At 31.5% G+C, this 25,817-nt stretch overlaps 1 protein-coding gene across 2 annotated transcripts in view; it reads right to left on the bottom strand.

Moving 5' to 3' along the window:
• LOC140452235 (cytokine receptor-like) overlaps positions 1-25,817 on the bottom strand; it is a 153,186-nt gene that overhangs the window by 45,511 nt on the left and 81,858 nt on the right. Inside the window, exon 7 of one of the 2 annotated variants that reach the window (XM_072546372.1) lies at positions 17,443-17,517. The exons of the other annotated variant lie outside the window; for it this stretch is intronic. Coding sequence (XP_072402473.1) covers positions 17,443-17,517 — 75 coding nt within the window. The remainder of the gene's footprint in view (positions 1-17,442; positions 17,518-25,817) is intronic. 2 annotated transcript variants of the gene reach the window in all.

The raw sequence follows: 25,817 nt of genomic DNA, 5'->3' as shown, positions 1-25,817 counted from the left end.
GTCTTTTTTGTTCTATATATGTTAGTATGTCTGTTTCTATTGATGTTCTTTGCTTTATTTCGTCATTACTTCTCCTATCCATTCTTGTTACTCTGCAGCATCTTCGCAGGCATTCCATATTCCATCTCTGTTGCTATTATCTTACTGCTGTTTTTCTTGTTTATGATCCAATTTTCGGCCCCATATGTCATAATACTTTTGCATTGTTTGATGAATAAATTGACCCCAAATATATCATTTAATATAAGAAAAAATGTATTAAGAATAATTAGTTCGTTGGTTTGGAATACGCAGTTTTTGAATTGACTTTGTGTTCACAGTAGAGATACAATTATTGTATCTCTATTGTACATTTGTTTGTTGTATTTCCGGTGTGATAAATAATCTACACCTATATCACTATACATATATTGTCATATTTACATAATACATCATGCAAGTAGTCAACAAATAACCAACAATGAGTTTTGTGTAGATTTAATTTGAAATATATATATTATTATCAATTCAAAACTTGCTATTAAAAATATAAATGGTGATCGGACTGTAGCTATCAAAATATACAACGAGATAAGAATTGATTATTTTGACGATGAAGGTAATATTTTTGTTTGCCTTTGATGATTTTGCCTATGATTTGCCTTTAGAGGAATGTTATCCTACATATATGTATTCCAAAAGTACCAAAGATACAAAACCTCAGAACCTTAACAACAGTTAAGACACAAATTTTTTCAATCAAAAGTCAAAATTGTCATATATTGAAAGATAATTTATTCGTAATCATTCAGCCGCATGGCATTATATCGGTCTTCGTCGCAGGTGAGGAACGACGGAGGACCGAAAAAGTAATGAGAGTATTGAAGTATTGGCTGTGCGATTTTGTTTTGGTTCGATCTCGATCGGCTCCGCCGGCGGTCGATCAATAGATTTTTGTCACCATACGATTGGATCGTTAACTAGCGGGATTCGGTCGTTCAATACTTTGAAGTGATTGAATCAAAACGAACGAATCAATCGCGATTGATACAACACTAGTTTCCGCTTACCAAAGTATCTAACCGATCACAAAGCAAAACCAGACGTGTGAGATTCATAATTATTGGACATCATAGAGTAAATGGAAATTTTAACATCAACATTGGACATACTATGTGGGGGAGGAACCAAGGCCAAGATGTGAAGAAATAATACAAAAGGTAGTTGATGGAAGATGAAAACAACATTGACCAAGAACTGCTATAAAAGGTAATCAAAAAGGAAATGTACAGAAACAGAAAATATTGTAACAAAAAGCACAAGATGGTTATAGTATATGTTGATGAATTGAAGATAGACCTTTATACTTATTTATGTTTTTGGCAGCGAAAGAAAAAGCCAAAAAACTTGTAAGATAATCTGACAAAGAAAAAATATACTTTGTATATATTTATATTTATTTTGAAATTATTTTTATTATCTTTTACTTTAAATATGTAACTAGCTTGTTACACCCTATATGTATCTAATAACAAGTACTTAGTATAAATATTTTGAACAATATTATTAAGTACGGTCCTGGAAATGATTCCAATAAACACAGTTACACTTATCGGAATCTCCCAAATAAAAAGCTTGCAAGCTAATTTCCTATTAATTATTCCTAGAACATGCACCGATGCTGATATCGTATCATCAATGACCTGCAAGGTCATGCTCTATTTTAAAATAGATAATTCAACAATATGTAAATTTAAAATACATCATGTATTGATATCAGACACTGGTAAAGCCATTGACTTTGGTATGTATATAAATAAAAAACAACCAAAAATACTAGTCAGCATGTTATTTCTGAAGTTTCGATATTATTTTTAAAATAGATAAAGTAAGTGCTGAATTTGTTGAATATTTATACAAAATAAACATTTTTCAAAAAACACAGTAATGTAATAAGTACGAAGTATGATCTAATGTCAACTTGGATGGATTATGAATTTCCAGAAAGCCGTATTTTATAGAATTAAACTGATTAAAACACAGTTCGTGGTTCTTGGCTCTTCACATTTTACTTGGACAGATTTGCACTCTACAATTATGTAATAATAGGTGCCTCTTATTTTATATGGGTCCTAACTGGAAACTATCAATACCTTTCGGAAATCCTCAATTTTATTGGTGCTTAAAAGTGCGAAAAAACACCTCAAGTCGGCCAAAATAGTTATTGCTCTCCGACAGACAAACTGCACTAAAAATTCTACAGTCTACAACTTGTGAGTCAGTAACAGCTTGGAACAGAAAACAGCACCTTAACCAACTGGCGAAGCACAATCTACTTAGCTTTTATTGTTATGGATACCAAACCAAGGCATAAAAATATTGCTGATAGCCTGTAGAGTCTACAGCCGTATCCGAAAATGGAAAACGATTTTTGGAGAAAATTGATAATTTGTTCTAAATGTATGAGTATTTTAAGAAGGAGAAAAGAAAAACGATGGACCTTTATTACCTTTATCACAAAAATTAATTACAATTAAGTAATTAGAATCTTAAAAATCAGTGTTCGTAGTATGACGGAGAAATCTTTAAACAATGTTATTACAACGCCCGAAGTAACACATACTGTACTGAAAATAAAAACTCAAGACGTCAGAGATGCTGTAACAGGAACAATTAGAAACGTTGTATATGATTATGATATGAAAGTAAAAGGGCCACACGTGTCAATTCCATTATTTAATGTAGAACTGCTTCTAATACAAGTTTGTGGTGATTTTTAAAACACTGGATTTTCATACAAGCTTGAAAATAGTAGAAGAGTCCTTTGCGAAAAGTCAAATATTGTTTCTAAGGTGGTAGGGCACTATATGAAAAGTTATGTAGGTCCAAGCCCACTTCAGTTCGTGTTTTGGACAAAACTTAAATATTTTTGAAAGGCAAGATGACAATATAAAGAGAATCAGAAAAGGACACGAAAATACAGGTAAACCCTTCATTGTGTTACATGCTGGGACTAGTAATGGCTTTTTTGAAGATGCCAGACTGTTATTTTCCACCAAATCGAAGAGTGCAGACTATCATGATTCGATGAATAAAGAGTCTTTTAAAGTTTAAACTTTGTTTTTAATAATAAACACTTTCGACTACGTATCTATTCCTAAATTTTCATTCTTAATTTTTTTTTGGATTTTGGCAAAATTTTGTGCTCATTGACCGGGCTAAGATAACAAAGCCTGGTCCAATGAAGAGGACAACTAATTTTCATTATTTAAAACAAATATAACCAAATTAGATCCTGTGTTAGTATTGAGTTTTTAAAGATATGGTTCTAAATTATAAATGCTTTTACCAATTTTCAATCCAACTTTTTAAATAATCTTTTGTCTGAATAATATGTGTAGATCATAGGTTTATTCAATTATAGATATTATAACTAGATTTTAATCTCATTTTGATGAAAGAAATAAATTTTTCTATAGTTTAATAAATAAAAAAGAGTGAATTTTATTTATTAAAACGTATTTATAATTCAATTGAGATTAATTTTAATTTAGAATATTATTTATAATATTAATATTAATTAGTTTTCAATATCAAATGAGTCAAAAAGGGTGAAACATACTAAACAATCCAATACCATGTTAAATCGTGTGTCGGTTCCCCTTATTCAATTGTATATGCCAACGAAAATAATTTTTACAATATAATATAAAGCATAATTTAATTGCATTTTGAATTTTATTACTGCATCCAGATGCTTATCCATGAATGTTTATGTTTACAGAGAAGCCGTGAACGGGCGAGCTACGCTACAGTAGTATGTAATTAAAATCACCGTTTCAAATAACAAATTTCACAAACGAAATTTCTACTTAACGTTAACAGACCAATAAAAATTAAAATTAACAATACTAATTTGTAAACTAATTACTTTCGCGGAACACGAGTGCTAAAGGTAAAAATTATAATTATAGTAAATTGGAGAGACACTACTTGTAGGCCCTACTCTGTATCTGTAACCTGTGACCTTGAACTTTTATTATTTTCTTCTCTTTATGAACTATATTATGATATTTATTAATAACACAAATCTATTTCATTTAATATAAAATGGCCGTTTTAATCAGATAAATTAACCAATTTAAAACAATGTCAATTAGTCGTATTAGTCATATGTTTACTAATATTTTTATAATAAATACTTTGTTCTTGTTTGAAAAACTACGTTTCTACATTTTTCTACCTATAATAAAATTACTCCAGTCGTCAGAGACGAAAATGCCACTCAACCTCTAAAAATCATACGAACAAGCTGAATTTTGCCGAGAATATTAATTTTGGGACCCCAAAAAAGATGCAAAAAAATTTACCACTTTTACTTCCTGGCTTCCCCCTAAAACCCCCCTCGTAGGCAGTGCCGGTTTAACACAGTCTGCTGCTCGGTGCTAATACGGATGCCGCGTCCAGGCTCAAAAATATTTCTTGACTTTATTTCAACATATTTTGAATTTATTAAAATAAGGATAACATTCAAACAGGTAACATGAGGTAGGTAATCAAATACCTTTATTATTGAAAAACTTGCTTTCTTGCTTTTACTGAAGCGAAGTTTTCGATGATATCATTTATATTTAATTCATTTGGCAGGTCCTCGTTAATGGATAAAACTGCTAAGGAGTTCAAATTTTCTTGGGACATTACATTTCTTAAGTAGGTCTTTTTAGTGTCGAAAGAGAGCGTTCGCCACTTGCATTTGCGACCATTATGGAGAAAAAAATACGCAGGGAAATATTAACGTTTGGAAATGAAGATATTAATTTATTTTCGTATAAAACCTGTACCAATTCTAAAAGAAGTGTCTATTTTTAATTGGGAAAGAGACGTTAACAAATGCTTTAAATGAACACATTCTTGGGGAAAATAGTCGTCTAACTCCTCCTTTTATTTTTGTTATAAGTCGGTTGCTGATCTGAAAACATCTTTATCTTCCGCAGTTTTTAGTTTAAACAAATATTCAAATGCTATTGAACAAGATTAGAACTGTAGATCGGCAAATAATCTCCGACTTAAGATTGTCTATTATAAAAACATAACGTTGTGTTCACATTTTTTCTTTTTGGCTTAAACTTGCCTCCGAATTCTTTTCTCCTAATGGCAATTTTTTTTGTTAATCCTCTTCTCAGCATAATTTTCTTTCCTGTTAACAACATTCCTAAGGCCTGTTAGTGATCAAAACGATCACGTAAGAAATCAAAGTAATCTGCTAAAGATGATAACAGATGAGCGATTGTGCTTAAATCCATATTTTTCTTTTGTTCTGCTTTATTCACTCTATTAGCACTTTGTCAAACGTCAAGCCAGAATGATAAAATTATTCCGTTTTCCAACAAATCAAGTTTTTCCGATAGAGAAGCTGCTTCAACTCTTATCACATTTTTCTCATTTATATCCGTTGACATTTCAATCAAACATGTTTTAATCAAACCGTAATTGCTTTTTAACGCTTTTCCGGCATCAAAACGAGAAGACCAGCGGGTTGTATTCACTCTTTTAGGTAACGGTAACAGTGTCTGCCCCGACTCAGTCCAATCCTTTATTGCACGAGACAATAACTCCCACCTGTACGTAGACACGGAGAAAAAATTGTAGATAGCTTGTACCAACATAAAAAGGATGTTGCTTCCAAACAACAATCTGCTCCATTTTGGACAAATAATTTTAACAAAAAAAATACAAGAGAGCTAAATCATTGTAAACTTTAATACGTGCTTGCAAACCAGAATACTTGCCACTCATATTACTGGCATTGTTGTAAGACTGGCCTCTACAGTTTTTAATTTCTAATTTCAAAGACTCTAACATCCCAATAACTGTTTTCTCAAATTCTTGTGAACTATGCCCAGTGTTTATATAAAATCCCACGAATCTTTCCACGGGATTCCCTTTATTATCACAATATCTCAAAATCACTGTAAGTTGTTCATGGTCTGTTATGTCAGGTGTTGAATCTACACTTATAGAATAGTACTTGTTTGCCTTTATTTGCCTAACAATTTCATCAATGACTCGATTGGACAAAATATTCAGTTAATTCGTTACATATATCTTTTGATAGATATGACGTTTTACCCTTACCTAAATTTTATTTTTATTTATTTTATTAATATGATCTTTTTAAAATGGATCATATTCTGACAATAGTTCCAGTAAACCTATGTAGTTTTTATTCCGTTTTTCGCCAATTCTTTCAAAAGTGCCTCTAAATGCCAATTCCCTGTTAGCCAGAAACTTTATTACACTTAATTATTCCATACTTATACCATAATTCTTTCTGGTAGTTTAACCCAATATTCTTTCGCAGTGCTAATTTCCTTTTCGAGTTCTACATCAACTCTTCCTTGCTTTAATAAGCGAGTCGTATAAATTTTCAGATTATCTATATGATCATTGGATCTTTTATGTTCGTCAAATATTTCCTTACTTTTATTCCACAATGAAAATCCTGTTTTAAATTGGTTCTTTTTTTTCAAATAAGACACAATAAACAACAAAATATATATTGCCAGTGCTCTCGGAGTAAATTGCCTAATCGCGGCAAACCACTTCTCCATAAACAGGTTTTTATAAAATATTTGCTTACATCTGGCATCTATTGTTTTGTTCACTGAAATTTCTTTTTGACATTGAAAAGTCCATATTTGTGTGACCCAGTTTTCTAGAATCATTTCTGCATAATTATGGCAATCTTGCCAAAGTGCTGGATCTTTAAAATTAAGTAAATCCTGTTTTGGATCTGAAAAGAAATAAAAAAAAATCATTTGTCATTGTCCTGTTTTAGTTACTTTTTAGTATCTTTATTTAGATTTAGTTATCTTTTTGCATCTTAGCTTTGTTCTCGTTACAAAAAATTTAAATATGCCTTACCCGAGTTACTGGTGGGTTCTTCATCTTCTAATATTTTTGAAACAGGTAAACTAAGTGCTCTGGCACTGATTCTGAAGTATAGTAGCACTAGAACACCGTGCATAAACCCTATACGTCGACGGTAATAATAATAATTTATTTATAAATTGTTAAGTTTCAAAGTTAATGATAAAACACAAAAAATTTTATTATTATTATTATATCATGTGGATTTGTATGCAAATTTTATTTTACCATAACCATATATTTTCGGAACAGCACGGGCTTCGCGTGTACCGCCCGGTGCTGCAGCCCCGAAAAGACCCCTGGTTAAACCGGTGCTGCTCGTATGGGGGTAAAAACGCAACAAAAAAAATCGATTTACTAAGAATCCATACGCCGTAGAAAAAAATGTTTTTAATAAAAAATGTAGCTGAGATAACTATTGTATAGTAAGATTTTATAAAGGTGTTAAATAGATAAACGTGGCGCGATTTCAGCCATTGTTTATGATTCTCATGAGATAGTATGTAATTTTAGTTTTGATTTTTGGCAACAAATGTGAGGCATTTGAAACATGTTTATAAAACGCTGTATTTAAACGTTCACATAACAAACAATCTAAAGCGTTTGAAACTTTTTTTTAATTAAACTATGTAGTACGTTTTTCAAAAGAACCAAACTTCTGCTACACACTACACCCAAAACCGTCTTCTTCGAGGCATATACCGTGACATGCAATCGTTTGAAATTAAATCGTTCGTAAAACATTAAATTCTGCGTTTTCTATTCATATTTTAAATGCCTCATATTTGTTGCCACAACTCAAAATTCAAATTTCATGTCAAAGGTTTTAAAGATTGGTCGCTAAAAATGGAAATGAAAGTGATCAATTTTATTGATTTCACGAGAATAGTAAAAAATGGCATTGCGCGTTTATATATTTAACATCTTTCTAAAAACTGAGTTTATTCGCGGCAAAATACAAAAACTTCATACGAAAACAGCACTCTTTACTTTTAAAACGCATCTTGATTTTTGTCGATAAGACACTTGGATCAAAGATATCGAATTTTTATCGTCAAGCTGATACAAATTTTATTGAACAATGATTTCGCGCACGTAATTGTCATTCAAAATCGACGGTCGCTTCAAGCGTTATTTCTGAGAGAACGGTTCATTTTACACAAAAAGTGTTAATAAACATGTTTGTTTAAAATTGTCTCAGTTCCATTTTTTATTTGAAACATTTTTTTACGGCGTACAGATTCTTAGTAAATCGATTTTTTGTGTTTTTACCCCCCTACGAAGGGATTTTTAGGGGGAAGCCCGGAGGTTAAAGTGGTAAACTTTTTGTATCTTTTTTGGGGTCAACTCTCTGACGACTGTATTAAATGAGAGACATTTCATTACTTTCTTTATCTACTCTTTGGTAACTAATAGTAAACTATGGAGACAAAACTCGATAATTCTAATAATGAATATATATATTTAGTGAACTCTAGTTGTAGCACCAATTAATGCCAAAGTAAGAGATACACTATTTATATGGAACACAATGTTTATTGTTTGTATTTGCTATAACTATTTGTTTCTGAGATTATGGTTTTAAATTAATTAATATTTAACCACTATTCGGCTTCAGATCCGAAGCCGCTTTCGGTCATATAAAAATATAAAAAAACGTCTCATTTTAACGTTTCCAGATCTGGAGGTCGAAACGTCAAATGATACTAAACTTATAGTAAAATAAACATAATCGTCACTTATAGTAAAATAAGCATACTCAAAGCGTCAGTAAAATAAGCGTCACTCAAAGTCAAGGTACGCATCAAAAGAAAGCAGCCAAGTAGAAAATCAATTCAAATGTATTTTCCAATTTCTCTCGTGAGTGGTTCCCGAGATAATCTAAAACCACTTAGGCAATCAATTGACCGAACCTCGATTTGAACTTTCATTTTTTACTGTACTGAACTCCACAGAGTGAGAGAGAGGCAGATATAGAAAGGAAGAAAAAAATACAGCGAGAAAGAGTGTGAGCAGATAAGTTCCTGAAATTGCGTATGAACATCCTGTGTGCATGATGAATTCAAAATTTAGCTATTTTTACTATACTTATAATAATTATACATACTACAATTATATAATAGCTTGGAAAAATGAGATTTCTCTCGGTACTGTAACAAATCCAGGTACCTGATTTTTTTTAGCTATGGGCATATATAAAGAAAACCTATTAATCCAATTTTTAATTATTAACCTTTTAATATATATAAAAAAATAATTATTGTTAATGCAGCGCGTATGACAGGCCGGGTGCTCATTTATACAATGAGAATTCACAAGCTGCAAAAATTTGGGCCATAAATCTTGGACCAATACATAATAAATTAGTGCAAAACCTTGCCTATGCATACGTATGTAGCATTAAACGAATCAGCTGCAAAAACAGGTTTAAAAGTAAACACCAACAAAACTAAGTATATGAAAATAAGCACGCAACCAAAAATCCTACGACCACTTGTTATCGAAAACGACGTCATCGAAGCAGTGAACGAATTTGAATACCTGGGAGCGCTCCTTAACACTGAAAATAATACTACCGCAGAATTTGCACGGCCAACAGATGCTATTTTGGGCTCAATCTCCTTCTTAAATCCACAATTACATCAAGCAATACGAAAATAAAACTCTACAAAATAATAGTACGCCCAGTCCTAACATATGGTTCAGAGACCTGCACTCTAACAAAAAGTAATGAAAACATGTTAGGATGTTTCGAAAGAAAACTACTAAGGCGAATCGGGAGCAGTGAATGACAATGGAGTGTGGGGAAAACGATACAACTTCGAATTTTATAGAATCTACCAAGAACCAGATATCGTAAAACATATTAAAATAGGACGTCTGAGGTGGATGGAGCATGTAATGCGGAGGGAACAAAATGACCCAGCTAGAAAAACGCTCCTCGATAGACCCATTGGCCAGAGAAAAAGGGGAAGACCCAAAACAAGGTTCCTTGATAACATCGATTAAGACATGAGAATACGTGCTTGGCAAAGGACGCGATTGATAGGGACGACTGGAGAGAAATTCTTAAGGAGGCTATGTCCCACGCAGGGTTGTAAAGACAGAATGATCTTGTTTATCTCTCTTATACACACCGCAGCCCGAGCGCCCGTCATGTCACAAGCGCTTCATTAACGTTTAAAAAACAATGTTTTTAAATGAAATAAGCCCAAAATACTTATCGGGAAATGATAGAACAGGGTTTGAACTTTAATTTAGATCCTTGGTGAATTCAAAAATACTATTTTTTCTTGTGTTTTTAAGCCTTGAAAATCGTAATTTAGCATTTTTTTTTCAGTTTTAAATTGTTTGACTTGTAAACGATCAAGTTTACAGAAACATTACAAGGGACCTATTTTGTTCAGAAGGATCCAAAAAATTAAAAAAAAAATTGCCCGGGCCGAAAAAATTGAATGTTAAAATTGTTAAAAAAATTCGTTAAAAAAAACCTCATTTTGGGACGCCTCATGCAAGTGATCATGCAAACAAATCTCATGGGAATATTTTTCCGAATGAACCCGAGCTTTTCGTCTTGTCTCATAATCATAGCTTTAAAATGGGGTGCTTTAAATATATTTTTTTGCAAAGTTATAAGCAAAAATGTCGATATAGTCGATATGTTATTGTTTAATAATAAATTTGCAATATTTCTGCTCTTAATGGACCGATTTTAATTTTTCGAAGTTTGTTTGGTGTGATTTTTTTTAAGAAACAAACCTTGATTTGAAAAAAGGATACATCTTGAATAGTTTATTAGTTTTACCATTTAACCAATTCCTGCCCATAAATTCGGATTATAATGTTGAAGATTCGGATTCAGCGAGTCAAAGTACATAAAAATGAGTTGTAAAATATCATGGACCATGGACCTCAGTTTGGCCACGAAACCCCCCTTTTGCCCCTAGACTAATACAAAATTCTCTACGTGTATTATATTTTTACTGGGATATAAGAATTGCAAGTGTCATAATAAATTATAATATATTTGTAGTACCTACTATATGTAAACAAAAAAAAAACAGCAATTTCTGAAACCAGAATCTGTTAAAAGTAGAGGTGGGAACGAATTATTTGGACAGTTCCAAAAGCCCAAAAATTGAACCAGTGCAGAGTAAAACAATGTTAATAAAAATTGCGAGTAACAGTATATAGCTAATAAAGTAGTTTCAATTTTACAATTGAAGTTAATTCCCATTATATAATAGGTATCTATGTCATTTTTATATTTTTAGAATGTGGCCGTCCATACCAAAGTTATACTGCACCAATAGACTATTGACTAATCATGTTTACCTCTGATTTTAAATGATAAAACGGTTGTGCCTATCAGCACCACAATAATACAAATGTATAAATAACGTAGGATATATTGTTCTGCTAATTTTAATTATATTATTGCATATTCTTGAGGTATAATATATAAATAAGAGGATCACCACCAATAAGACAACAAAAATATAACATTTAACTAAGTCTACCTTATCACCTGAACACAGAAATCCACATGGAACAAAAAAAAACAGGAAATTTACAAAATAAGCTTTTCCAATCCCAACAAAACATGTAGTTACTTTGTGTCCAGAAAAATTGTGCTATGTATACACGACTGATTGTCAAAAATACAAGAAGAACACTATCAATATTATAGTATATTATAGTATTTCTTTTATTAGTTTTCCGAATCTTGTGTGAGTCATGTAGACCAAAACTTTCACTTTCTCATAACTGTAGCTAAACTACAGTTGGTGTATATTACTAATTTCAGTAATACCGGACGTCGCCATTAATTGTGGCATTTTCAATGAAATATGTTATATGATTTTTAATATATATATATATATATATATATATATATATATATATATATATATATATAGAGCGCCATCTATTACTTTTTGTACTGAGTTTCTAAATAAATGTCGTTGCCAAGTAAAGGAAAAAAAAAAGCTGATAAAATCTTTTTCAGGTTCTTGAAGGTTTTGAAAGGTACATGAGGGATAGCTGATAGCAAATACTTGAAAACGTACAGCTGATTTTAATTTGTTTTTTTTTAAATAGGTATCATAAAAAGTGAAAAAATAATTTTTGTCCATAAAACGTTTCTTATATATTTTAGAGAAAAATGGTTCAAATAAAAGTTATAGGTCTCAAAAATTTCTTTATTTTGCGAGTTTCTAAATTAAAATACATAAACAATTGACAGAGCCTATTGCGAAAAACCCTTATTTTTGCAGAAATTTATAAATAAGTGATGGTTCGACCGTTACTTGAAGGAAATTCATTTTATCCAACAATAAAACACGGAATACTTTTGTTTTCAACACTTCGACAACATTTATTATAATTTATTATCGCTACAGCTGTTTTGGCAGAGTGCCTTCCTCAAGTGATCTATTTTTGGTATGCGTTTACACTTTCTGGTCTTTAACACTCGTAAGCCGCTGCCTAGAATCTTATGTAAACGACTGTACGGGGTGCATCTGCGCCCCATCCGTATATCGTATTTTTTTTTATATGTATACATCGGGGATATTAATTTGAAAAATAACTACGAAACATAATTTTAAGAACAAAGTACTTATTATTTCTTCATTAAAAAAATTAATTATCGTTGCAAAACAAACACATGAAATTTTTTACAGAGTGAGCAACACAAACAAAGTTTATACACACACAATACAGTAATGCCGGGACTTTCGGTCTTTTTTACTCTGGAAGTAACACCAACCTTGTCCCGAAACTGTGTTAGTTCCAGGTGGAACATTAGAAACGTCCAATTCAGGATACGCAATTTTCATCATTTGGCGTAACTGAAAGTGCATATTATTTGCGTTTTGATATGTGTAGATAACATTTTGTTTCACCAATTTCTCTAGTGGTCTAATAAAAACTTCTTCTTCCAAATGTTTCCCATCGTAATTTGGTTTTTTATTTTTCAAATTTTGGAAGCGTTTATGGCTGAAATATCTAATAAGTGATAAAACATTACCATGGCCCACCTGCGTGTTTGCTGTTTTGTATATTTTTGTGTCACTTTGTCCACTACGTCAACAGCTCCTTTGGTTTTATTATAATGAATTATCATTTCAGGTTTACAGGAGTCTTTTTCTTCACCAACTTTATTATCAAAATGTTCCGTTCACAAATCGTGGGGGCATTTGCACCTCACAGTCACTTTTCCAAAAACTCACGTAAACCTAATGCTGTAATGGGCGAAATAGGTTTAGAATTGAATTTAATGCGATTAAAAAATGGACAAATATAAAAAAATATATGTATTAAAAAAGATAGGTGAGAAAAAGAAGGTCTACGGTGCAGCTGCACCCCGCACCGGCTTACGAGGGTTAACTGAATATAGTTTTGTGGAATTGTTGAAAACAAAAGTTTTCAATGTTTTATCAATTTTTCAATAATTTTGTTTTTTCGATAATGACATTCAATATAACTACTTGAAATTATGGCAATTAATGAGTTATTGGAGTGTGCTAAATCTCAGATAGATCGACCGAATAGTTTGTAAGTTAATCAATTTGTTTATCCCGGAGAGCGATTATTTAAACAACTGTACTTGCCCAACAGTAACTCTACAGGCATTTAGCAGGTCGCAAATAATTGTTTGAATCGAATAATTTTGATACTTTTTATGTCACGTGCTTGTAAGACTCACTGAAAAGATGGTGAAAAAACACAATGTTAAAGTACATTCATTTACCAAATTCCCATCTATAAACATGACCACGTGTTGATATTCGCCATCTCATTCGTCAAGAGGCTATTAAATATAATTTATTACCTTAAGCCGGACAGATTCTCATGTTACAGATCCAAACTGGCCAGCATTTTAAATTCAAATTGTATCGTGTTGATTTTTAAGTTAATATATTCTGTTATATTTATTTTATAGTTATTGTTAAGTTATTTACTGGTCGTGTTATTTTTTAGAGTTTAGTTTAATTGTGATATAATGATTAAATTTCAAGAAATTCTTACACTAACAGTTTCAAAAGTAAATATTTTTAAAAATCATATGATACACATCAGTACGACCCTGTTTGGCTTTCACATGGTTCTATTGACAATTGGGAATTTACAAAATGAATACGGTTTAAAAAAATCAATAGGAACCAAAATCGCACTTTTTTTTCTTAAAATCATATTTCCATTGTTTATTAACATTAAGAGTTGAAAATTGGACATATTATAAACGAAGATATAAATTTTATTATACATTTTATTATAAGATATAAAACGGTATAACTCGTTAAAGTAATGGTACTCGCAATATACCTATCTGGAGCTGTCCGAGCTCCGTTTTTTTTTTTTTAGGATGGAACTTCGAATTGGAGCGCGTTGAAAAATTGAAGCTTTATTATAAATGTTAATAAACGAAACAGTCAGTCCTTTTTCAAACGGTTTTTTTAATAATAATTTTGATAAAATTTTAAATTGTTTATAATATATCTTAGCCTCAAACAATCGATTGCGATCTGCTAAATACCTCTAGAGTTACTATTTGGGAAAGTACAGTTGTTTAAATAATGGCTCTCCCGGATAAAAAAATTTAATAATTTACAAGCTCTTGGTCGATCTAGCTGATATTTAGCACACTTCAATAAGTCATTAATTGCCGTAATTTCAAGTAGTTATATATCATTATTCAAAAAACAACGTTTTAACATTTATGAATTACTGTAAAAATAAGGGTTTTTTGCAATTATCTTGGTTGATCGTTTATGTTTTAATTTAAATGTATATGAAACTAAAATCTAAAATATATAAGAAACGTTTTATAGACGAAAACGATTTCTTCATTTTTTATAATTGTTAAAAAAAAAACAAAGCGAGATCAGATGTACGCCGTCAAGAATTTGTCATCGGCTATCCCTCATATACCTTTTAGAACCTTAAAAAAACCTGTATAACATTTTTTCAGCCTTTTTTTTCTTTACTGGTCTATATATGTTATACCTTACATTAAGTCTGTTCAAAATTTTACGCAGAATCTAAAAATATATCGGGTGGTTCATTAAATATAACGAAGTCGCTGGCGATTTCTCAAATTACGAGATCTGTTAATATTTTAGTCATGCAGATGAGCTAAAGTCATGCGAAAGTGCAAATTTTTAGATTTCTCCGATTATTTTCAGAGATGCGGCCTGCGTGAAACACATAAAATATATGTACAGTATGTCTCAATAAGAGAGACCTAAAATGCAACGTCCAATATGATTTTTAGTAGTTTATGAGATGTATAAAAAAAATCAGAATTTCGCTAAGTATTTTTCCATCCCTGATTCTCTTCCATTTACATACTGGTTTATATTTAAGGTCTGGCCCTTTTCAATCAATTCTGCTGGAATTCCCTCTGGGCCTGCAGCACGTCATTTTTAAGCTGTTTTAACGCTTTTTTTATTATGTCACAACACATTTTAGGTACAATTTCAATTTTTCCTGCACACATTAATAATCATCATCATCAACCTGTATGCGTTCACTGTTGGACATAGGTCTCCCTCAGCTCTTTCCATCTGTCTCGGTTGGCTGTAAACGGCTGTAAGGACGATGTCATCTCCAAATCTCAAAAGACTGAGCTTCTCTCCATTTATATTGATGCCATTCTCGTTCAGATGTGCCTTCTTACAAGTATGTTCTAAAAGCGTCGTGAATAGCTTTGGAGAGACGGTGTCTTCTTGTCGTACTTCGCTGTATACAGAATTTATTTGTTTCTTGTTCAGATAGTCTTACGCTAGCTGTGGCATTTTGATAGATATTATTGATTATGTTAGTGTAGCGATGGTCTATTCGGCATCTTGTCAATGCTTTTAATATTTTCTGATGGCTTATGGTATCGAATGCTTTCTCGTAGTCGATAAGTATCAGTGCCAATGGTTTGTTGTATTCTGCAGACTTCTCTGCTGTATCTTGATCTAAATCCAGCTTGTTCTCTAGGATGACAGAAGTCTAATTTAGCGTCCAGTCGTTTTTTGATAATTTTTGTAAAAAGTTTATATATGTGTGAAAGCAAACTGATAGGACGGTAGTTTTTTATATCTGTCATGTCTCCTTGCTTGTGTAATAAAGTAATGACTGCATTATTCCATAGAGAAGGAGTTGAGAAAATGAGAAGACATTAATAATGCCACGATTTATATGTTATTTTATAAATTCGAACGTCTTTTGACTCACTGTCAAAAATTCCTTCACTCTGTGTTCTAGATGTTAGTAAATATCCAGTTTAATTTTCATTGTTATTGCAAAGCGTCGTTGCTGTAGTGTAGAGAATTCATCTTTGATATACAAGGAGATCCGAGTTCAAATCTTACCAGGATGGAAACTTTAGAATTTAAATAATTTATATGGCGAATGGTCCTAGTTTCCGAAGTCAAACAATCAATGTAAATTCAAGCCGATTCAAAAACTCAAATAGTACGACACAGAATTTTCTCGTCATGCTCATATAGCGACAAACGCCGGGTTAAGAAGGTACATTTTTCGATATTACTAAAAATAAAGCTACTCTTGAGCAATATTGGTATTTTTTACACACCACACCTCATATACAACTGAAAAAATTGGTTGCATTTTAGGTTTAAAACCAGACAGAACTTTTTATTACGAATAGTTTTTTCTTAAAACATATAAGTAAAAAATTTCCAAATGGTTCCAACTTACGAAGACATACTTTATATATATATATATATATATATATATATATATATATATATATATATATATATATATATATAATGCAAACTTTTTTACACATTTCGTGTAGCGCAAACGATAGAAAACAATAACCAATAAAATGTTTTCGTTCATGGCCATCAGAGTATGGCACCTTTGTACGCTTGCCACTTAGGTAGGAAAACTTCTAGAGACGTTTTGTTAGTTTTCATATTTGAGTTTGTATACAACTACCCGTACCTGATGAGACCAAATAAAGTGGAAATGGCTTCATAGTATGGTGCTGTTTACCGATTTAAATGCGAAAACTGACAAAATCGTGCTCCTAAATCATATATTGCCTTAAATACATACATTATATATATATATATATATATATATATATATATATATATATATATATATATATATATATATATATATATGTTCGGAAAGGATTTTTTTTCGGATTATATATATATATATATATATAATGTATATATATATGTATATATATATATATGTATATATATATATATATATATATATATATATATATATATATATATTTGTGAAGTTTAATAAAGGTGGTTTAATTGAAAACATTCAAAAAGATTATGTATTAGTCATGCCTGATGCTAGCAAAATTAGACTGGACCATAAAAAGAAAAAAAGTCTGCGACAAGTTTATTTACATCCCTTGTAGGATACCTCACACAATGCTGAAGGAAAGTCCTTCACATGGAATGCTTGCTGCCAAAAAAACATTAATAGCCTCCTGTAAGCAGGTTTATGACACAAAAACTGAAGGCTTTTTAGTTTACTCACTTGTTCATATATTTGTACAAGCTCGTACCACTTGTACGAACTCTTTTGCCATTTTTCAATTTATGTCTGGGTTTCCTGTGATTGTAGTAAAAAATCAAATTAAATACTATGAAATAATTACTCGCTAAATAAAAATATATATTAAAAAGGCTTTGAAAAGTTTCTGTTTATGTCTATCTGTACTTCATTTTTTTACATCTATTTTAGACTATTTTTATTTGAAATTTATTTTAAACCTATTTGATCTGAATTGCACACGATGCTAATATTCAATTGATTTAGAATGATGAAGAGTTTTTAAAGTACCTATAAATTTACTATGTTTTCCTCTGGGACATTCTTTTTAAGCATTATAACAGACATCTACGTCCAATTTTGTTTAATTTTGTTGTATTTGTGACCGTTTTCCGCAATTTCTTAGAAAATATCGAATATGTCAGTCACAGAATCTTAAAAACGACCTTGACTATGGAAAACAGTAAACTCCATATTATTATACGGTCCAGACAAAAACAAACCTGAAGGTTAGACAGAAGATTTTTATAATAGCCTCCAAGAGGCGAAGGACAGGATACAGAGGACTAAAAAATAGTAATTCTAGATCTTAACGCAATAATAGGAAATAACAGCATAGACAATAAAAAACAGCGATTAAACGAATTTTTGCGTTCATAATATTTTGAGAGTAAACAATAAGATTTGCCCTCAAACTCCAATACAAGTATACTTGAGACACACCCAGTAGCAAGGTAAGAAAATTTAAACGAAATGTGGACAAAAATAAAATGAAACATGATACAAGCTGAAAAAGAAAGTATCGGAGTATAACAATAAAACAAATATCAACTACCAGCAATACAAAGATACACGAAACAACATCAATTCAATATCATAACAACAAAGATAAGAAGTTTAAAAAGCGACTATTGAACATGGTTCACCAAATATGTGGAACGTGAACTATATGAAGAGAAAAGAAAAGAAAAAATTAACTGATTTAATGAAATTAACAAAAATTCAGGACCGTTCTAATTAGTTCGTTTTGTTCATATAAAATATTTCACCCTGTATATGATTTTTGAAAACTATAATAAGGATCTTACAAAGTAACAAATAGACAACAAATTGTCACCACAAACAATTTTTTAACGGAAAACTCAAATTTGACTATAAATTAAAAATTTAGCAAATTGAACCATAGATTTAAAAAAATAATTTAGCCCTAACCGTCATTAACATCAATCGTTATTGTAGTCATTTGCAGCAGTTCAGTAACACTTTATTGTACTGAACGAAGACCTTTATCTGCCGCAAATATTAAATAAGTTGACTGAAATTGAATGTCAGTGGTTGATGGCAGTAATCGATTATTTATTTGAAAGAAATTTAATTTTATCTTATCCTAATTATTAAAACTATAATACAAAAATATCGTTATTAATAATTAAATTCATGTAAAAAGTGAAATTCTCTACTATTTTATAACTATATTCATATAAAACAAATCAAAACTTAAATTTAATTTACCGATTTAGTAATTATTCAGTATTGATAACTATCGATTAAAAATCGAAAGCGGCCATCATACAAAAGTCATCTGTTACCACTGTCCTATGAAATTCTAACAATTCTGACAATATGCTAGTTAGTTTTGATATTACCAGCATTTTTTCCAACGTGCCTTTGGATAAAACTTTAAAAATATTAAGAACCAAACTAGAAAGGGATGATAAATTGACAACAAAAACCAACTGAATGTATCAACTATAATGGAATTATTAACACTATGCACAGACAAGATCTATTTTCATCTAGACAATGACTTCTATTAACAGTATTTTTTGCCATTATTATTATTTTTTTCTTTTTTTTTCCATTGTACCTACCTATATTCCATATTTTTTAAATAGGGCGCCAAAAATATTTCTTTCAAGAATTACTGCTCAATGGCGGATTTATTCGACAAAAGCTTTAAAAAAGAAGTGACCTTACGTGATAGTTAACCACAAAAATTGAAAATTCTTAAAAAAAAAACAAAATAACAGACATTTGAAAATTTTACTTTTTTTTTACTTTTTTCGGTCAGAAAAATTTTAATATTATTTTTTTTTATCAAATTGTGACAAACTATCATAGATAAATCCAAAATAAACAAAATGCATGAAGGTTTATTAAAATTGACCGAAGTAATTGTATTTAATTTATTTTTATTTACTTTTATTTAATATTATTTGATTTTATTAAATTATAGTTACGTAATTGTATTTATTTTTATTTAATTTATTTCATTTTATTTCATACAAATATTGTAAAGTCAAAATTAGCCCAGTCGTTCTCGAGTTGTTAAATAAATAAAAAAATAACTAAAATTATAGTAAGTGTATAATATGTATATTACAAAACATCACACCGAGCGATAAGAAGTATTCACTTCAAAAAAGTCAATTTTTTCAAATGCCCGCCAATTTTCAATTGTTCTGGTAAACTACCACATAAGGGCACTTCTTTTTTAAAACCCTTCTCTAATTTTATGTTTCAGATTTGCCGTTCCAGAAATTAATTTTATGTAATTTTTTATTTTTTATAATTTTTTATTATTTTAAAAATTAACAGAAATTAACTGTCCGCCATAGAGCAGTAATTTTTGGATGAAAATTTTTCGCCGCTATCTTTAAAATACAGGAACAATGAAAGAAAAAGGAAAACAAATTGTAATCGGCAAAAGTTTTTTAATAATATAAAAAATTTTAATTGCCACATATAATAAATAAGATACAAAAAAAATTGTTGAAAATATGTCATTTTTTAGCATTCTAGACGGTAATAGTAGCTTTAACACTACCAATACGAGTACAGTCTTAGTATTGGACAAGAACAAGCCTAAGGCTTAATATAAGAGGGAGGAAACTGTTGAGTTTCGGCGTCGAAAGCGCTCAGCATTTTTGTGCCTGGAGGATAGAGGCTACAGTAACTCAGCATACTACTCCTTAACAATTGTTTCTGGCCTAGGGCCATCTATTGGTCTTGGTTAATCCCGGGACTTAAACGATGTGGTATATATTATATTTGATGAAAAACGTGGTTCATTTTTTGCATAATTTACCAAAATTCAAATAGTTAGTATGTTTATTATATTATATTTTATTTATATTATATTATTTTATATATATACTATCTACTCGTGTTATATTTTACTCTGTAAACCGAATATTTAAATGCGATATGAGTATTTTTTATAGAACAAGAACAGAAACTTTTTAAAAACCTAGTCTTCTTCTACATTATTGATCAATGAAAAAATTTTCATTAACGTCTTTGGTTCATGTGCACAGTAATTATTATTTCTGAACGTTAAAGCTGTATATAAAATGCTTTTAAAAAAAAATTATTGTTGACTAATCAACCTAGTGATTGGTATATCAATATCTATTGTTATATGGAAACTCTCTATCTTTGATTTATTTCCACGTAAACTGAATTTTATTATACTTTAGCTAAACTAATCGTAACAAACACTTTTCTAAAGTTAAAAATTTCCAAGTAAACGTCAATGACGTTCAATCAGTAACGAAATGATTGTAAAAAAAGTCTTCATTATCAGCTATAAGAAATGCTTATTCAAAGAAATTATAAAATAAGTTATTTTTGCTTGTTTATTTCGATAAATTCTACAGAATACTTGATACTACATTTTTTACTCTTGGTTTACTTAGTCACTGAGTGTATACATAAAAAATCTTTCGGTTCTTCAGATTTCAACTGAAGATGTTTTAACATCTTAGTAAAATATATGTGGATTAGAATTACTTAAATTTATTTTTATCTATTTAAGTTAAGTACCAATTCGTTAAATATTTTGCTCTATATAATTTAATTTATCAAATAACACTTTGGCTGTTGATACATCCAGTGACATCTTTGTGTAATTTTCGTTTGTGTAGAGTTTAGACGTTCTTTAATTAATATTGGACCTGACTCTTTTCTATTCACGTATTTACTTATTTTGCTATGCAGTTGTGTTGTTTTCAAAACTACGCCTTAGCGTTACCAAGCTAGGATGAGAAAGAAGAATTATAGATGTCGGGTGACTGACTTTTGGTGAATGTATCCATTCCAAGTGGATGATGTCAATAAATGATAAGTAATGCTTAAGTCTACATACTTAGATGCTATTAGCAAATCCTATCCACGACGGGATGTGTGAAACCGTGGGTGCGCCTTAAATCTGGACCATCTTAGCCAAGGTGTGGTAACTCTTACAGAATAATCGGAATATATAAAATACAGAATTACGAAAGCTAAAGAAACAAACACCAGACCGACCTTGGGTCGACAATATGGTTGGAGCCTAGAATGTGAAGACATTGTATTGCGCAAGAGCGATAAGATGTCACCTAAACACTCTTATAAAAAAATCTGTACGTAACAGCTACACAAGAAACAAGATTGAAAGGAACAGCTGTTATGAAACGCTGCATATGTTTGATACAGGCTTTGTAGTAAGCAATAGAATCAGTAGCCTGGTAAATAGCTTTTGAAACAATCTATCGATCAATCTAAAGCCCTTTATTCGTCCAGTTTTGGACATATACCGCTCTTTCCTATTTCCATTTACCTCTTTCCTGAGTTATGCTCATCCACCTTGCTCCTACAAGTTGTCTGATATGATCTACCAATTTTTTCTGCGGTTTTTCTCTTATATGTTTGTATTCCCATGGTCTCACATGACTTGTTCATTCCATCTAGTATCATTGTAACTACTGTTTAGCCGACAAATTTCCATTTAAGTATAGTTATTGTTTCTATAGCATCTTTTATTTTAGTCCTGATCTTTATCCAACCATTGCTCTTGGTACTGTCACAGATATGGCAGAATGACAGGTATGGCAGAAACAAACTCTAGTTGAAGAATGAAACATAGAAATTTTACTTGATTGCTCCAACTTTAGAGGAATTTTCCTACTTAATACATAAATACTGCATGAACAACTGGCACATTTTGAAAAACACATTACCACTGATCACATATACTAGAAAAAACGACCGAATTTGATACAGATTATCACAACATTTTCGTGGATCATACGGCAGCTTATGATCAAGCCGCTATTGACGGGCTCCAAATATATTCAGCTATGCTTGACCTTGGAATACCAAAAGGTCCAATAGCACCGGATATAAATTTAAATGGAACCAAATAATGGCAGATATTCAGATGATATCATGATATCGTAATAATCGGGATGAAGCATGAAGCTTTCGTAAGTATCAAAAATGTCGCAGAAAACATCGCAAAAAGTTAAAAATGCTACAAAATAGTAGTATACTTTTACTACTTAGGGTTACTGGTGGACTGCAAGAACAATACATCTAAAGAAATAGGAAAGTAAATATGCGTGACTAACCGCTGGTAGTTTTGCCTATGCTTTTGCAAGAGCAAGAGGTATGTCAAGAGTTACAAAATACAAACTTTATAAAACGCTAATACTTACAGATGGGAAATACGAGCCATGACGATGCGGCGTGACGAGATGCTGCGAATATTTAAAAGAAAAGTATTAAGGACTATATATGACATTTATTTAACATATGGATTTAACAAGGAGGATCTATGGGGAAGATGATATAATTTTGAATTCTATACTCTTTTTGGTGGTGCAGAAACCGTTAAAACCATAAAAATAAACCACCTGGGTGTGTGCTAAGCTTGGATATCTGGACAACCGGGATAAAGAAAACTTTGGGTGAGAAAACAAGCACTCATTCGACAGGGAGAAGTGTTTTTAGGTATGCGAAGGCTAACGAAAGGCTGTAGCGGCATGTGTTGAGGATAGTTTTTAAATCCTTTATCCATCCAACCTCCCAAATTTCATTGAGGTTATATTTTTGCAAACTTCCATACATTTTCTTTATATCTAATCGCTTTAGTTCAAGTATTTTTTCTTATCATCATTTTTAATATACCTTCTTGTTATATCTCACATGTAATTGTCACTATATATTTTTTGAGAATTTTTTTTATCATATATCCCTATATAAAGGGTACCCGTGAAGATAGGCAAAATGCCCTCACTCCCAGGATTATTTTTTTTTTACGTTCTTTGTGATTAAACAATAAGACAGCGCAATTTTAACCCGACACCCACTCCCCTAACCACAAAAAACGATATTTTTTCGTTTTCATTTATTTATTTTTTCTTGTGACATGCAATCAGTTTAAAAATTTCAATAAATTCACACGCAACGGGCATTCCCCGTTTTTTAGACTTTAATAAAATAGACCAAATCAAGAATTTTTTTATAGGTATACACTCGCTATCATAAAATCCGCGTCACCTTGAAAGTCGCCGATATTTCATTTTTTACGAGCTTCATCGTAAATAATAATAACACAAATACAAAATAATGCATGTTTCTGAGAATAATTGTTGTCGGCTTAGCGGTTTGTTGTTTGTTGTATTGTTGCGCTTGTGAAAGACGGTCACACTCAGCGGCAAGTCGCAAGAACTGTTGGCGTAAGCTTTTCTACGGTTCAACCAGTGCTTCAAAGCTTTCAGGAGACGGGTTTGCTAACCAGACGACCTGGCTCTGGACGAAGAAGAACGACGACGGCACGTGATGACTGCTAACTTGCGTTTCAGGCTTTACGAAACAGGACCTCAACTGCGGTTATGCATCGAAATCGTCTACAGGAAGTACGAAATAGCAATGTTAGCGTTTCAACAGTCAGGAGAAGACTTCTGGACTATCTTCTCTCTGGTAATAGCTACAGGACCGCCACTTTGCCGGGCGCATCGCGTTGCACGACTAGCTTTTGGTCGACAATACGCGCATTGCGGAATTAACGATTGGAGCAAAGTATTATTCTCAGATGAATCCCGTTTTTGCCTAACTGGATCCGATGGATGTGTAAGAGTTTGGAGGAGAACCGGTGAACGATTTTCACGAGCTTGCATTGCTCCAAGAATGCCATTTGGTGGAGGCTCGGTCATGGCTTGGGGAGGTATATCTTACGACTTCCGCACAGAATTACCCGTCATCGAGAATGGGTCCCTAACTGCACGAAGGTACATTACGGAGATTCATGTTATGCCCACCATGGCAGGGCTTGGAGAAGACGCCGTTTTTATGCAAGACAACAGCCAACCGCACGTTGCCAGTATCAGTATGCCAAACTTGGACGAGGTTACCCTGGCCAGCTAGGTCTCCGCACCTGAATCCCATCAAAAATCTCTGGGACGATTTGAAAAACGTATTCAAACCTATACACGTCCTCCTAACAACGCACAGGAGCTGTGTTAGTGAAAGAGTGGAATAACATACCACAACATGTAATCCGGAGAAAAATTAAGAGTATGCCTCGTCGTCTGCGAGAGGTTATTAGAGCAAGGGAAGGCAATACACGATATTAGTCATTGAAATTTCACTGATGTTTTACCACGTTCTGTATTTTCCATTTGTTTTTTCGTATGTCTGTTTTATCAACAATTTGGTTTGCTGCTTTTTCAATAAAAACAATAAAAAACCGTTTTTTTTTCTTTCAATACAAACATTGATGACAAACATACATTAGCCTAAGAAAAAGGTTATTACTGCACCAGAGGCAAAAATATTCAAGAAACTTGAAATTTTCAAGGTGACCCGGATTTTATGATCGCGAGTGTACATAGTGAGTCATTTAGAACATTCAAAAATTGGGCGATTCTAAAAAAGTGGGGTTTTCGGATCTTTGAAGGTTGTGAACTTTACGGAAAAATCTGGAAAATTCAGAAAAATATTTTTTGATTAAATATACAAAATAAAAAAAATTAGACATGCAGCCATCTCCAAAAAAAAAAGTTATACGTTTTATTCGAAAACAAAATGCATTGTTAGGTTATGTACACTCAATCTACGGGTATATAAAAATAGACACATTTTGTAAAAGGCTGGACAATGCGTGTGAATTTTTAAAATTTTTAAATTAATTTAATTTCACCTAAAAAAAAAACGAAAAAAAAAGACGTTTTTGGTGGTGGTGGGATAGGGGAGGGGAGTGGCGAAATAAAGTTGAGCTGAGTCTTATTTTTTTACTTACACACAACGTAAAATAATGAAAAATATGAATTCTAGGAGCGAGGGCATTTTGCCTATCTTAACATGTTTAAGAATTTTGTATAAATATGTACTATATCAACCATAAAGCAATAATGTCTTGAATTTAGCTAATAAACAAGTTCTGAAGGGTGGCAAGAAACTAGATAATGTTAGGTCGTTTTTTTTTAACTTTCTTCTGGTACCACCATGAAAACAAAAAATAACTTTCTACTTTCATAACTTTATTCATTTCCACAGTTAACAAATCCCAACATTACAAGTTAGGTTAGGTTAGATCA

The sequence above is a fragment of the Diabrotica undecimpunctata genome, chromosome 10 (assembly GCF_040954645.1).
Source record: "Diabrotica undecimpunctata isolate CICGRU chromosome 10, icDiaUnde3, whole genome shotgun sequence".
In the NCBI taxonomy this organism is placed as follows: domain Eukaryota; kingdom Metazoa; phylum Arthropoda; class Insecta; order Coleoptera; family Chrysomelidae; genus Diabrotica; species Diabrotica undecimpunctata.
This window is presented reverse-complemented; position numbering and strand designations above follow the sequence as displayed.